The sequence below is a fragment of the Nycticebus coucang genome, chromosome X (assembly GCF_027406575.1).
Source record: "Nycticebus coucang isolate mNycCou1 chromosome X, mNycCou1.pri, whole genome shotgun sequence".
Taxonomy (NCBI): domain Eukaryota; kingdom Metazoa; phylum Chordata; class Mammalia; order Primates; family Lorisidae; genus Nycticebus; species Nycticebus coucang.
The window spans coordinates 150231453-150248492 of record NC_069804.1 but is presented as its reverse complement, the minus strand read 5'-3'; the positions used below and the strand labels follow the sequence as shown (position 1 = coordinate 150248492).

The 17040-nt window shown below is 34.8% G+C and overlaps 1 protein-coding gene across 1 annotated transcript in view; it reads left to right on the top strand.

Moving 5' to 3' along the window:
• Window positions 1–17040, top strand: part of TENM1 (teneurin transmembrane protein 1) — a 442965-nt gene that overhangs the window by 58577 nt on the left and 367348 nt on the right. Inside the window, exon 3 of the mRNA XM_053580321.1 lies at window positions 13642–13794. Coding sequence (XP_053436296.1) covers window positions 13642–13794 — 153 coding nt within the window. The remainder of the gene's footprint in view (window positions 1–13641; window positions 13795–17040) is intronic.

Below are 17040 nucleotides of genomic sequence, written 5' to 3'. Positions count from 1 at the left end.
ATTTATGCCTTTTTTTTTTTTTTTTTTTTTTTAGAGACAGTATCTCACTCTAGTCACCCTAGGTAGAGTGCGGTGGCATCATAGCTCACAGCAACCTCAAACTCTTGGGCTCAAGCAGTTCTCTTGCTTTAGCCTCTCAAGTAGCTAGGACTACAGGCCATCAGGGCTTCCCTGTCACTAGAGTATGCCTAGCTTTGGTCATTGGGGAGCAGCCAGACACCTTGGTTTGCTAGGTTAAGTATGGTACTGGGGTCTGCAATGAAATTGGATGCCCACTTCCCTCTCCTTCCCCCCACATGGAGGATATTTCTCTTCACAATGTGCTGCATTGTCTTGGGGAAATGGTGATGTGGTAGTGTGAAACCGTCCTTCTATCCTCTTCAATACATATTTTCTTATTTATGTGTTCCACCCAGGTGCTATAATCTCTTACCTGGATTCCTCAGCTTTTGTGAAAGGATTTTTGAGTTCTGATGGTTGTTCAAATTCATGTTTCTGTGAAAGAATGATCACTAGAAATTCCTATTCCACCATCTTTCTGATGTCATTCCAGAAGCTTTGGTTTTTAAATTACTGCTATGGTTGACTATTTTAAATTATTGCTGTTAATTTGCATTTTTCTTTTGTAAATTGCCTAGTGATGTCTTTTGCCTATGTTTCTACTGGAGGGTTCAGCTGATAATTATTGATTTGTAAGGTATTTTTATATATTAAAGATTTTAACATAAATGCACATTTTAATGTTATATCAAAAAGAACCAGAATTATAGTTTTAAACCACAGGGAAATAATAAAAATTGAGAGACTACTATTTTATTTTCTCATATCTACTAATATCATGGCAAGACATTTCAGGAAACATCAAGCAAAAGTTTAGATTCATTTTCAGAAATTATATGAAGTCAAGGAAACTTTCCATTGCCTATTTTTTCTTTAAAGAGAAATTTGAATTTATTTCAAAAAATAAGACTTTGGACAACAAAGTGGTCAACATTAACAGAAATGCTAAAGAGACTGAGGTTAAAAAAGAGAGAGAGAGAAGAGATTGTAGAAACAATAGAAAATCTGTAGTGTATATTTACTTACTGAGGTGGATGGACAAAATCAGTTTCAATAATCAGTCCATGGCAAAGAGCAGATTTTTTCATATAAAAGCAACTGATGGCATAAAAAATTGAACCTCTAGCACTGGCCTCATTAGCCCAATATTCCAGCTAACTTACTTTAGTACTAAATGTCTTTGAAGAGAAGACTTGGCCTTGAATAAGACAAAAGTAGTTTGGTTTGGTGGAATATGACAGGTAGAAAACCAGGGTCCCAACATTAGCTTTCTGTGTTATAGGGGAAAGCACTCCCTCTTTCTAAGTTTTAGTTTTCTCTTCTATAAAATGAGAGGGTTGAGCCAAATCATTTATGGTATTTTCTTTTTAAAGAAGTGTTTAATTTTGGAACGCTTTTAGATTTACAGAGAAATTTCAAAGATAGTACAAAGAATTCCTATATATTCCTTATTTAGGTTCACCTGTTGTTAACATTTTATCTCACCATAGTATGTTTGTCATAACTAAGAAACCAACATTGATAATTACAGTTAATTGAACTGGACCCGTGATTTGGATATTGCCAGTTTTTTTATCAATGTTTTTCTTTCTGTTCCAGGATCCAGATCAGAATAGAATAGTACATTAAGTGTCATGTCTCCCTAGCTTCCTCTGGTCTCTTAACAGTTTCCTGTCCTAGATGACTTTGACAGTTTTGAGTAGCACTGGTCAGGTTTTCACAGATTTTCCCTCATTTTGGGTTTTGCTAATGTTGTTCCCATATCTAGACTGGATTTGGGGGAGGAAGACCACAGAGGTGCCATTATCAACACATCTTACCAAGTGTGTGTGCCATCATTTACATGCTGTCATTGATGATGGTAAACTTGATCACCCAGCTGAGGCAGTGTTTGTCAGATTTCTTCACTTTATTTACTCCTTACCATCTTTTCCAAACTATATTCAACTAGCCTGTTGTCTTTTTGAACTCTAACATACCATGATTTTATTATGTTACAGACAAATTCCCATACCCATACAGATCAATTTACTAGAATTGAATCCATCACCTAGGATCACATATTTGTGCCAGGTAACACAGTTGAAAATTTTCTTGGGACCCATTTCACACTCTATGGCTATGTGAGAATTCTCAGTTATGTTTCATAAAGTGAGGCTCTAACTGTTTTATGCTAACCTTTGTCAAAAGTATACTCTACTAAGAAATGATGACATCTTAAAAATCTTGTGTTCTAATTTCTGAAAACCTTTCACCAAGAAAACCTAAAACCTAAAACTTCCAGATGCTGTTGACCATGATGATGGAGGAAAAGAAATGAGCAGCTATGGGGGATGTTGATGGGGCATAGAAAGAGAAATGAATGTCTGTTTTCAATTAAGTCAAGGGTTTGGAATTAGGTGAGTTTTTTAACTCTGCGATATAACTGTGTGACAATGGAAGCTGAATTTCTCTCAGAAAACTTAGTCCCTCTATATTACTCTCTGAAGACAAGTAGAACTACATAATCCTCTCTTAGGGTAGAAGAGTAGAAGATTCAATGAGTGAATGACCTTCTACATCTCTCCTCTTCCAATATGGTTTTGTAAAGGTTAGCTTAAGGGGGTAATTAACCAGATGTAATAATAATGGCTAGTATTTATTGAGCATTTAGAATGTGCTAGGCATTTTTTTAGTTACTTTACGTACACTGACTCATTTAGTACCTCCAGCAACCTTATGGAGAAGGTGCTATTATTATGCACATTTTATGGTAAGGATGCTGAGACACAAAGATTAACTTGTCCAAGTTCACACAGCTAATTGGTAGCAGAATTGGGATTTGAACCAAGGAAGCTTGCCTCCAGAGTCTCTGCTATTTACTATATCATCTGACAACTGCCTCCCTTTAAATAAAGGGTTAAACTTCAAGAGGACAAAGTTTTTTGTAACCAATTACTTTTGTATCCTCAGCACGTAGGACAGTGTTCAATTAGTAATAATAAGACAACAAGTAATTATTGCTTAAATGGGGAAGGCTTGAAGTTCTGGGTAAAGACAGATACCATGTATCTATAGCTATGGCTGCATGATTCCAAATCAGAAAAGTACATTTCAAAGCATCAGGGGTTGTAGACATAAATCAAAGAATACATTTCCATTTTGAAAATTTATATATGTGAAGAAAAATGGGTAAGAGGAGAGTTGTATAGGTCTATTTCTTATTCTCCATAATGACCAGTTTTATTTGGGTCTTTTTATAAGAACACAGATACTATTACCAATAAGTACTCAAACCAAAAAAAAAAAAAGGTAATAACCTATTTAGGAATCTAAGAGACTTCCATTATTGGTAATGAAGAAATGACAGGCAGTAACATGGACCACAATGAAAGAGAGAATTATTTGAGCAGAAAATGAAATAAAATGGGAAAGGAAAAGAAATTTTTAAAGAAGAATCAAAAGTACTGATTCCTAGCTAAATTGATATTTTAGCTACATTGTTCATTAAGCTGTTTTTCATAAATTTTTCCCATCATTGTGCTGCTTATTCTTCCCGACTCCACAAAGCAAATAATAATACAAAAATAAATAAGATATGAGTTATGGAGAGCACTTATTGGTGCTGTGACTTGAGATGAAACCACTAAATAATTGTGTCTGTCTGATAAGGAATACACAGATGGGCCCGTTATGCGACTGCAAATGGAGATCATATATTAAGCCTGTGATAAGGTACCCAAATAGACATGTTATTTATAAATATTGCTGTAGCCTTGGAATAGAAAATATAAAATACATAGTAAATGAAAGTTTTAAGATAATATAATATAGAACTGAGATATTAAAATGATTTATTACTTTGATAGAATCTTTTCTAGCCTGAATATTGGATAAAATTGAGATCATAATAAGGCAAAAAGAAAGCATGCTGCAATGGAGAATAATTCATTTCATTTAGGAGAGGAAAAATAGGTATTCAAACATTCAGAGGATCAAAAAAGGTGTCCTTATTGTCTCTGTTGTACCATCTCAATCTTTTCTTAATTGGCATTTAATTTTACTGTTTTATCATGACAGACTTGAAAAATGTGTTATGCAAGACTGTTCAATTAACCTTCTTTTTGCTTGTTTTACTTTTCTTTTAATTAGTGAACTTTTTTTATTCTTTCTAAGGAAATTTTACCCATACCAAATACAACAGCTTTTTAGGGATTCAAAAATATTTGAAAAGGTTCTCAAAGCCATACTGACTACATTTAAATTACTTTGAAAAGGGAGATATAAGTATGTTTTATTTATTCTCATGATGTAGTGAAAACACAGATACTATTTTTAGTAGAATACATATATGTCTAACCCCAGGAAAAGAAAGGGAATACTTGAATGAAACTGAAGGTACCATAAATAAACATGTATTACTTCCTTTATTCTTGAAAAATGCTTCTCTGGGAACTAAGTTTTCAATCCTGCATATAATCTGGTTATTACTAGGCTAAAACTCAGATCTGAAGGTAATTTATCAAAGGGCTATAGTTCACTCCTCTACTAATTTGATGTTTAATGTAATAAAAATGGGATTTATTTTAAGATGGAAAGATAACCTGGTTTCTGTAATGTTAGCAGTCACTGCATTTAATTCAAGTAGCATTTATTTTGCAATGATATTCCTTATGGCAGAAGCATCAAGTCTCACCTGATGGCCACTGAAGTATCGGTCCAATGAGATTGCTTCCCATAGGAATTAAGTTGAAAGCCTGAAGGCATCAGGGGTCACCATCTGAGTAATGTACTTGGTATATTTTTCAGGAAGGGAACTATACAACTCACAAGTAAATCTGTAGCTTTGACAAGCTTTGGAAGTAAAGTACAAAAGCCAGAGCATTCCATAGCCTGAAGGAACTTGAAGCAAGATATGTAAGGGAACTGATTGGGGAAAAATACTGACAAAAAAGGAAAATAAATTATCTAGAAAAATATCATATGCCTTTGTGTTGGCATGATTTGAAATATGGTATCATCCATAATGCTCAGATTCATGAAACAGACTGTAATCTTTCTACATAGATTTATTATAATTAGAAAATAATACCTAAAATTCTTGCAAACAATAAATAAAACATCCTCAGCTGAATATGTATGCATTTTAAGGTATGAAATGAATTCCTTAAAAGCAAAGTTGTATTTGCCATAAAAGGATGGCAATTTCAGGGTTCACTTGCATATTTATAAGCAAAGCCCATTTACTTTATCAAATTCATTCAAATATTATTTGTAAGAGAGGGGGCACAAAACACCAAAAGATACAAAATAACATAATAAGTAGTCCTATCTTCTGACACTAGCACTATAATGATATAAATTTATCTATTTATATAAATCATTCTAGTGATAAATTTAAATACCTTAGGTATACCTAAGGTATTTAAATTTATTGGAATTTGTAAATTTTCCAACATCTAAATTTTCCTTATTCATATATTTTGAGAAAAATTATTTAGGCCATTCAATTTCAAACCATATTCTTAGAGCTTTTGGACCCCCAATCAGTTTCAATCAAGCGAGTTCTATTTTAGGTATTTTGGGATTATTCGTATTTAATTGCTGGATGGCTCTTCTTTAAAATGTTTTTAAAAGCTCTGTTTTAGACAGAAGCCAACAATAAAAGAGATGGAATACAACAATGCAACTATCCATTCAGCTTAACAAAGGTTTGTTACATACCTAGTATTTTTTAAATTATATAATAATACATGAATAAACTATCATTGTGAAAGATTCTAACACTACTATAAAAATGTCGAGCTATCCTTTTAGTTCCGCCAGCTACCCACAGTAAAGATCAGCAGTTTGGTATGCATCCTTTCGGTTCTCTTTCTGTGCATTTACATTTATATATATACATTTTCTGCTTAAACAGGATCATAGCATATGCATTGTTCTATCCTCTTTCATACAAATCTTAGTGCTCTTTTCATGTCAGTATGTATAGGTCATCCCGTGATGTGCTGACAAATGTTTAACAACCAACTCTCTGAGCCAAAAATCCCTGATTTGCAGCATTTGCTGATTGCTAGAGTGTAAATACACCCACTATGGCTCATTTCGACTGCCAACATGAAGTCACTGGAGGTGGAATTGGGAAGAGATGCACACAGTTGGCTCATGCAAACCAGTGTAAGGCAGCTCCAGCATATCACTAGATCACTCCTTTCTTTCTCTCTCTCTCTCTCCTCTCTTCTCTCTCTCTCTTTGGCTTTTTATTTTGAAATAATTTTAGACTTACAAAAATGTAAATGTAGCACAGAATTCCTGTATTTGTCACTGAGCTTCTCCCAAGGTTAACATCTTGCATAACTATTCTACAATTACTAAAACTAAGAAATTAACATTGATATGATGCTACTAACTAAATGTAGACTTTAATTCAGATTTCTCCAGTTTTTTCACTGTCTTTTCTGTTCCAGGATCCCATATTGCACTTAATTGTCATGTCTCCACAATTTCCTTCAATTTGACAATGTCTCAGTATCAGTCTTTTTAATTTTTACATAGGATTTTAGAACATGGGTGTACCACTCTCCCATAGATATATTGTTCATTCTGTTTTCTTTTTCTTCTTTTACCATATAACAAAGTCAGTATATTAGCAATTTACTGCTATAGTAAATTTCCTTGTACATGCTCCTATGTGCTTATTATTTTTTTTACTATAGACTCCTAAAAGTAGATTTCCTTGGCCAAAGAACACTCTCAATTTAGATTGTAATAGGTATCAAAGTTGCCTACCAAAGTCACTTTACTACTTTTGCTTATATCACTATACTTCCTGACTACCAAAGCACTGAATTAGGTACCAAAGACAAGACATGAAGAAGTCATGATTCCTGCCTTTTGAGTGCTTAATAATGATGAGGCAGACATGTATACAGATATCTTCAGTATAGTATAGTAGATTCTGTGATAGGGTGCTAAAATAGAAACACCATATCGCTTTATGAAAAGTAGTAGTCAAGATCATCACTGTTCAAAGTAAATTCAAACCACATATGTTATTTAAAATTTTATAATGACCATATTTAAAAAGTAAAAAGAAACAGGTAAAATAATTTAAATTAAAAATTATTTCACATATACCCTTGTAAGATGCAAGGGTATATGTGAAACTTAGTAAATGTGGAATGTAAATGTCTTAGCACAATAACTAAGAAAATGCCAGGAAGGCTATGTTAACCAGTGTGATGAAAATGTGTCAAACGATCTATGAAACCAGGGTATAGTACCCCATGATCACATTAATGTACACAGCTATGATTTAATAAAAAAAAATTATTTCATCTGATGTATCCAATATATTATCATTTCGATGTGCAATCAATATAAAATTATTAATGTCATATTTTACATTCTTTCATATGTGTACTAGGTCTTCAACTATGACTAGCCACAGTTCAAGTGCACAATAGACATGTGATGGGTGGCTACCATATTGGACAATACAGGCCTCAGTCTCTCAACATGTATTTCTAACATCTACTTCTGAAGCATTCCTGTGGTCTCTTTTTTATAAGTGAATATTGGCCTTTTGAAGGGGAGTGGAATAGGAAAGAATTATCAGTTACAAATTTACTGGAGACCACTCATCTTACTTAAGAGAACAAAAGTATCCAACAACCTAACAGAACACAGACAGATAACTGCAGAGAGACTTGGAGGTTTCTACAAAAATGTGCAAATTAATAAGAGCTTCTGTTCATGCAGTCAGGATGCCTTAAGATCCAAGGTGCTTGATTGAGTTTGTCATTTGGGGACAGCAAGATAATCCATTTGTTACCTTAACTTGGTAATGAATTTATAATTTCAGAGTATAGCTCTTTGCAATTGGATAAAACAAGAAGGATAATAATTATAAAATGTACAAGGCTTAGCACCAGGGGACATTTGTTAAAGGAGCATTAGGGACTGCTATTCTTAATCAGCTGAAAAGACATTACTCCTGGAATATCTGATTAGGTGTACATATTCTGTCCAGCCATTAAATTTTATTGAAATACAAATAATGGGATTGGTACTCCCTGAGAGGTCTGAATAGTGTCTATCTCTACTCATTGAGTATATATATTATATATCTCTTTAGGTATAATAACTGGCTTTACTTGGGGTTGGGAGTGCTTACATTACATCTACTTTAACCAACAGTGCTCATTTGGAGGTACAAATTCTGATATGTGAGATTTTACTGTTGTTACTTTCTATTCACTTCTTGTTTATTGGTGACCAGTTTGTGAAGTTGATTATAGCGCTGAGATAATGGGATTATGGCTCCAGTCTTATGTGTATGGGTTTTTCTACCATTCTTTGTCTTCCTGACTAAGCTCCCACTAAGCTCCTAGTGTTCCTCGCAGGCTCCCTGAGAGACTACAGCGGTTTTGTAATTTCTGTCATCTGCCTGTAAGATTCTTTCACCAGGTATTTATAATGGCTCCACCTCATTCTGATCTTGGTTCAAATATTACCTCCTGTGAGAGGCCTTCCTCGAGCGCCCTTACCTATTTTTTTCTTCATAGTACTTATAACGACCTAAAAGTATAATGTTATTTGTTTCTTTGTTTCCATAAGTTATATTCTGTTTTATATTTTATATCATACATTTTTTTTTCTTTTTCTGCCTTAACTCACCACCTTCTCATACAAGTTCTGAGAGAATAGAGATTTTTCAACTGTAGTCACTATTATAAACTTAGTAAAACAGTGCCTGGCACAAAGTAGACACTCAAAAAAAATGGATTGAATCAATATATAAGTGTAACTGTTTTTCATCTCTAGTTATGTCCTTAATTCTGGCCAGTTGGCTCATAATGCATCTCCTTGGGTTTGAGAGACTTGCCTAAAGAATATGAATCTAAACACATAATACAGAGATGGGTCAGAATCCACTAGAACCTAAGAATGCCGTATCTTCATCTCATATCCAAGGCTGACATGCAGCCAGCATGTGCTATGTGGATTATATTTGTTTTTATTTCTGATATAGAGGTTTTTTTGCTCAGTACCTATACTGTCCTGGCTATTAAATATTTCTAATCTTATTTTTGCCTGTATCTCCAATATTCCCAGTATGCCAAGCACAAGCTTTGAAAATATTTGTTGAATAAATCAATAAATATACTACATCATCATACAAGAAGTACACTCATCCTTATAGTGGTGTGTTGGTATATTTAATGCTCAAAATAATTTTATTTACTGGTCTTTATATGAATGAAATATTATTTATTTCTAATAAAACCTGAACACTGAAGTTGTTTAGTGACTGCAGTCTGTCCTGCACATCAATGTACTTTTTGGCTTTCTTGCAAAACTCAGCATATGGAAGTTTGATTTGGAACAAAGAAAAAGCCAGTAGCCTTGCCCTGGTAGCTGTGGTCTCCAGAGTAATTAACTTTCAGTACATATTCATGCAGGTATAAATTGCAAACAGCTTGGTACCTACCCTGTTTCCCCAAAAATAAGACAGTGTCTTATTTTAAAGTGTGCTCCCAAAGATGCACTAGGTCTTATTTTCAGGGGATGTCTTATCTTTCCTGTAAGTAGGTCTTATTTTCGGAGGATGTCTTATTTTCGGGAAAACAGGGTTGGAACGATACAGTAAATTCAAAAAATTATAAGGCTGCTTTGTATTTGAAGAGTTTCCTACTAAATGTGCCCATGCCTCTTCATCTGTCTTGACTGGCTGGAAGCAGTCCATTTCATTTCATGGTGAAAAATTAATCCTTACCTCATATATTTAGAAGTGAATCTCACTACATGCATTTGCTCTCATTTTTAACTGCCCTTGGGAAATTGGCTTAACTTAAATAAAGTATATAAAATAGCCCCCTTGGTCTTCAAAATGAGAACTACTCTGCCTTTTGTTACATATGGCCCATCTAATTTCACAAAAGTAATTGAACCAAGGGAATGAAACAGATTTTCAATATAGCTTCTACTATTCATCACATTCAAATTATTTGGGGAGCAGAGGAAACCAAATTTTCTATTAAAATGATAAACACCTTTAATTGGGACAAGCATGTTAAACCAAACTTCAAGTCCTTTGGCAAGGAAATCACGAAGATGGCACCAATACAGCTCTTTTAACGTGCTGCGCCATACCTTACTCAGAACCACTAGCCATTGAGCTGCAATTGTTTCCAATAATTGCAGGAGAAATTCATCAGGCAGCACTGGCCTTAATCCAAAGAAAAGGGTAGAAACCAATTAACTGCTTAAAACTTTAAGGATAAATTAGAAAGTAGGTGTTGGAAATCTCTTTAGCTCCAACTAAAAGTGGATGAATGATTTTTAAATAGGCTCTCTGGCTAGCTTCTCTCTTCTCAGTCACTAATTCAGACATTAAGTATGAGTGTTACACATACAAATTATCCCTTTCAGTCTGCCTAAAGGCGCAAAGGAAAAACAAATGTATGAGATGGCTTATGAGCAGATTCTTTTTTTTGCATTTTGGTAGGATTTGGTCAACACTGAAAAATGCACTGAGAAAACAAGAGTTTCCTCCCACCCTGAGTTTCTGGCCTAGGCAGTGTTCTCTCCTAACAGTCTCTCCCTTCAGCGACCTTATTCACTCTCACAACTTCAACTGTTGCTTCTGTGTATATATGACTTTGCAGTCTTGTTGCAGCTCTAGTATTCCTCCAGAGGTCAAACTTCCTATGGTTAACATCACTATCTGGATTGCCCATCGGTCCCTGGAACCCAGCATCCCCAAAGATAAATTTCTTACATTCCTCCCATGTCTTCACCCTGGCTCAAATCACATGTTCAACTAGTCGTCATTCAATAAAACATATATCCAGCGCCAACTATATATAGCAAGTGCTGGTCTAAGTGAAGCATTCCCTAACTCTATGAATGGTTTCACCATTGTTTTAGTTAGGCTCAAAACCTTAACCATTTTGGATTCCTCCCTTTCTCTCCCTTTTTCTTATCCCCTCCCCCCGCACATCTATATACATACAGGAATGTGTGTACACACACACACACACGCACGCACGACTTGTTACCAAGTCCTGAAATGCCCTTTATGAAGTTTTCCTTAAAGAATCTTGATCAGCCCAACCAATTTTAATCCATTGTTCCTTTAAAACATTTCTTTTAAAATGACAGCTTCTTTTTTTCCCAGATGGGAAATATCACACATGTTTATTATAAAAATATGAAAAATACAGAAATCATAAAGAAGAAAATAAAAATTCCCCATAGTTCCCTATATTGTTAACATGTTGCTATATATCCTCCCAGACCTTTTTCTCTCCAAGCATCATGAACACACGTGCACACATGCACACAAACACACATCTCAGATTATACTATTTATACTGTTTAGTAGCCAGATATTTTTCATACGATGCATCATGAATTTTCCCCATACTATTGCATAGTCTTCTGCCACATGGTATTTTTTTTTTTTTTTGAGACAGAGTCTCATTCTGTAACCTGAGCTAGAATGCCACTAGTGGTGTCATCATAGCTCACTACAAACTCAAACTCCTGGGCTCAAGCAATCCTGCTGCCTCATGCTTCTGAGTAGCTGGAACTATAGTCATACACCATTAGGGCCAGCTAATTTTTCTATTTTTGTAAGAGACAGAGTCTTGCTCTTACTCAGGCTGTTCTTGAATTCCTGGACTCAAACAATCTTCCCACCTTGGCCTCCCAGAGTGCTAGGATTATAGGTGTGAGCTACTGTGCCCAGCCTGCAACATGATTTTTTAACAGGCACCTAATCTTCATATTATTCACTATCTTATGAGTTATTTGTTTAATCTACTCTTGATGAATATTTAGATTGGGCATAACTTTCTTTTTTTATTTATTTTTACCTCTTAATTTTTTATTAAATCATAACTGTGTACATTAATGCATTTATTTATTTCAGATTAATGTGAGGGTACAAGCAGCCAGGTCAAAATATTTGATTTTGTTAAGTAGGGTTCGTCTTATGGTTATGTCACACACACAAAAAGTGTGCCAAAGCCCCAACCCCATGCCCATTCAGTGAGAGTGCCCCAACCCATCTACCTTCCTCATTACCCCTGCCCCCAACTTGATTGAAATGAGTTTTTTTCCTATTTGGGTATGCATTGGATCGTCTACTGGCTTCATATTAGTATTGAGTACACTGGATATTTGCTTTTCCATTCTTGTGATACTTTACTAAGAAGAATGTGTTTTGACTCCATCCGGGATATTACAAAAGATGTGAAGTCACTGTCTTTTGTATGGCTGAATAGTATTCCATGGTGTGCATGTACCACAATTTGTTAATCCATTCCTGAGTTGATGGACATTTAGGTTATTTCCATGTTCTGGCGATGGTATATTGAGCTTCAATAAACAATCTAGTGCAAATGTTCTTAAGGTAAAAGACATTTTTTCCTTCTGGATAGATACCTAGTAGTGGGATTGCGGGTTAAAATGTGAGATCTAATTTGAGATCTTTGAGGATTCTTCATATTTCTTTCCAAAAAGGCTGTATTTGCAGTCCCACCAACAGTGTAAAAGTGTTCCCCTCTCTCCACATCTGCACCAGCATCTGCAGCTTTGGGACTTTGTGATGTGGGCTAATATTACTGGGGTTAGATGATATCTCAGGGTGGTTTTGATTTGCATTTCTCTGATGATTAGGAACGATGAGCATTTTTTCATGTTTGTTAGCCATTCGTTTGTCTTCCTTAGAGAAGGTTCTGTTCATGTCTCTTGCATAGCGATATATGGGATTGTTAGCTCTTTTTTATTTTCAAATGTTGCAGTGGATAGCCTTATAGTTTGGTGACATGTATTATTAGTTCATAGAAATTAAATTGTTGGCTCAAAGGATAAGCCAAATTTTAAATTTTTCCCTCCAAAAAGATCACTGTAGTTTTATACTCTCATCAGGAATATATGAGAATACCCATTTTCCTGCACACTGACCAATACTGAGTACTTTCAAATCTAATACAGTTTGAACCTGTCTTATGTCAATTATTTGGCATAATGTTATTTTATGCTTACTAAATCCCACCTTAATAGGCATCTAGATTTTAACACCTGCAGCAGCTGTCATAGGACCTTGTGCATAGGAGGAATTCAGGAAATATTGATATTGCCAAACTGAATTAAATTAGAGCCATATAGAGGTCTTCCATGTTCTTGTGATGGCCCATCCATCATTAAAGTAGTTTCCACATGCAAAGTAGAGTTACATAACTAAGAAAAATGGAAAAAAAGTGGTTATAGCACTGAAGAGCTGAGTCCAATCCCACTAGACTTGGTTAACTAATACCCCAACCCCTAATCTAAACACCTCTATAACTGGGATGGTGTTGGTCTTCATTTCAACAACACCTACTGTTTAACAGCAGCTATTTTAACAGATGTTGGTATGTACTTGTATGTATGTTGTAGCATAGAAGTTACTGCAAGTATAATGTAGTTAAAAACTCTTAGTTGCTTGGCCTAACAGAGAACTGGTCATTTTATAGGTGCAAAGAGAAAGATGGTTTGGAGACTTTCTTGATGAGTCTGGAGTAAGTTAATATATGGCTTGTTTTCTTGCAGCAGTACATTTGTTCGGCCTCACTTGGCAGTTGCAACCAGTTGAAGGAGAGCTCTATGCAAATGGAGTTAGCAAGGGGAACCGAGGGACCGAGTCCATGGATACTACTTACTCTCCAATTGGAGGAAAAGTTTCCGATAAATCGGAAAAAAAAGGTACAGTGATCAAAACAATTGTTTATTGGTGACTTTTTTTCTAATTTGATCATTAGGACAATATCTGGGATAGTTTCACATTAAGTTTCATGATCACTTGAAAGAAATACTCTTCATGGACAGAAAAAATATGTGTAAATACCTTTTGAAAGTAATTTTTTCTTTTCTCTAGTGCCTTGAGTATAAACCAATTAGGCTTTTCAAATATGTTGGCAATTTTGAAAATAGATAAATATTTGCAGAATGGAGGCTTCAGTACAACGAAAATTGCATTTCACATATAACTACCCTAAAGCAATGTGGGTTTTGATTAAGTTCTCTGTGTCCAAGCATTTATATATAACATTTTATAAAGGGTATATGGAAATTTTTTATTTATAATAAGAAAAAGCCGTTTTCTGCTTAGTGTAAAAGTGACTATTTATGACAAAGTGAAATAACATGAATTTTTTTCTAGTTGGGTTACATGAATTATTCCTAGTGGGGGCAAAGAAAAAAAATCACTTTGGGTCCTGACTTGTTAAATTAAACTTCAACATGACCTTGAATTACCTGACTTATTTACAATAAATGTCACCATAACAGTACCAGCACTCACAACATCTTATTCACATTGAATGATCATTGTCTTAATAAGCAAACATTGAAAATATTTGGAAGTTTGTATCTTAATTTTTCTTGGAGTGGTATTCAGTACAGAGACACTTAAACCATGTAAACTTCAGGAGGAAGTTGATTCAAAACTGGAAATTGAGAACAAAATGTATAGCTAACACTATCCTGAGTAATTTTAGGAAATTAAAAATGAACAAACAAATGAATGGATAGGCCCAAACCCTACCCTCTAAGAGGCTTGCAATTTGATAGGAATGGTAAGACAGTTTTATTTTGGTTCATAGTTGCAGATAAGATGTTTTGTTTTATACAGTAGTTGTTTGGGTTATAATTCTTCTCATTGTGTTTTTAATTCCTTTGAGGGGGTTGTTTGTGGGTTTGGTTTGGTTATTTTTTTGTTGTGTTTGTTTTTGCTTTGTTAGAGCAACTTTGCTTTAATATGTGTTTCAGTAAAAAAGTAATATTTAGGGTTCAGGAAAATATTATGGTTTATTCTAGTTTTCAATTCATGATGTGGTTTGCTGTACGTCTTGAAAATACTTGCTTCTAGCCTAGATCAGAATTCCCCAGCAGTTTCATTGTTATTAATGCTGAGAGGGACTGAGGGGAGTGTAGAGGCCAGAAGTAGCAAAGGAAAAGATCTGCCAAGCTTTCCTCTTCATATTTTTCTTATCTCTCTTATTTTCCTTTTCTCCCTTACCGTCTCTCTGACTATTTAATTCCTTTATAACTGAGGATATAAGAACCACCATTTGCTATTTTTTGCCAGTTACACTGAAACTCAGAATTGTCTGCCTGAAGAAAATGAAACATGTAAGACAGCAAGTCATCATATAGTTGTCATCAGAGTATATTCATTTTATATTCTAATTCAGATCTCTTGTGATTCCTTTCCATAAAGTAGCTTGCCAAGGATGGCTACAATGTATTAAAAAATTACCACATGCCAAGTATTGTCCCAGACACTTTACACAAATTATATCATGATGGTAACCTTGTAACCCCCATTTTCCAAATGAGAAACACAGGCACAGAGAGGTTAAGTAACTTACTCAGGATCACAGAGCTAGAAACTGAGGTCTGACTCCAGAGCCTAGTTTCTTAACTTTTACACTGTACTAACATCCACATATGAAATGTCTATGAAGACCACAAAAGATTTTTATACAAAATTCTAGAGTCTACTCATGACACATTTTAGAGAAATTCTATTCACCTATATTTTTTATAATTTCAGATTAATATGAGGATATAAACAATTCAGTTATATTGTTTGCATTGGTTAGGTAGAGTCTAAGTTATAGTCAAGCCCCTTACCCAGGAGGTGTGCCATGTACACTTAGACTGTGCCTATTAGGCGAGAGCACACCAACCACCTCCCTCCTCCCGTCTCCCCTCTCCCAGTTGAGTTTAATTATGTCTTTCTCTTGTATGGGTGTGTATTGTTCATCTACTGGTTTAACATTAATTTTGAGTATACTGAATACTTGCTTTTCTATTCTTGTGATACTTTACTAAGTAGAATATTCTCTAACTCCATCAACGCTTAATATAAAAGGTATAAAGTCTCCAACTTCTTGAGTTTCAATGTAACTGGCAAAAAAATAGCAAGACTGAATATTATTCCATGGTATACATATACCACAGTTTATTAATCCATTCACGTGTTGATGGGCCCTTGGGTTGATTCCACATGTTGGAGATTATGAATTGAGCTGTGATAAACATTCTAGTGTATATGTCCTTATGGTAAAATGATTTCTTTTTTCTTCTGAGCAGATCCCTTATACTAGGATCATGGGATCAAATATGAGGTCTATTCTTAGTTCTTTGGGAACTCTCCATACTTCTTTCCAAACAGGCTGTATTAGTTTTCAGTCCCACCAACAGTATAAGTGTTCCCTTTTTGTCACACCCACGCCAGCATCTGCAGCTTTGGAATTTTGTGATGTGGGCTATTCTCATTGGGCTTACCAATATCTCAAGGTGTTTTTTACTTGTGTTTCTCTGATAATTAGGGATTTTGAGCAATTATGTTTGTTTGTTTGTTTTTGTTAAGCAGGCCCAGGTCAGGTTCGAACCTTCCACCCCTGGTGCACAGGGCCGGCATCTAACCACTGAGCCACAGGCACCCAGGCAGATTAAACATTTTTTCATATGTTATTGGCTATTCGTCTGTCTTCTTTGGAGAAGGTTCTATACATATCTCTTAGTCAGTGATAAATGGAATTGTTTACTCTTTTTTTGTCGACTAATTTGAGTTCTTTGTAGAGTCTGTTTATCAATCCTTCATCAGATATGTAACAAGCAAATATCATTTTTCATTCTGAATTTTTTTTTGTTTGCTTAATTGCTGTGCCCTTAGCTTTGCAGAAGCTTTTTACCTTAATTAAGTCTCATTTATTATTTTTTTTGTTGTTACAATTGCCAATGGAGTCGTTTTCATAAAATCTTTCCCCAGGCCAATATCATCTAGAGTTTTTGCCACACTTTCTTCTATAATTTTTATCATTTTCATGTCTTATATTTAAATCTTTTATCCATTATGAGTCCATATTTGTAAGTAGTGAAATATGTGGGTGCAGTTTCAGTCTTTTACATGTGGTTGTCTGGTTCTCCCAGCACCATTTA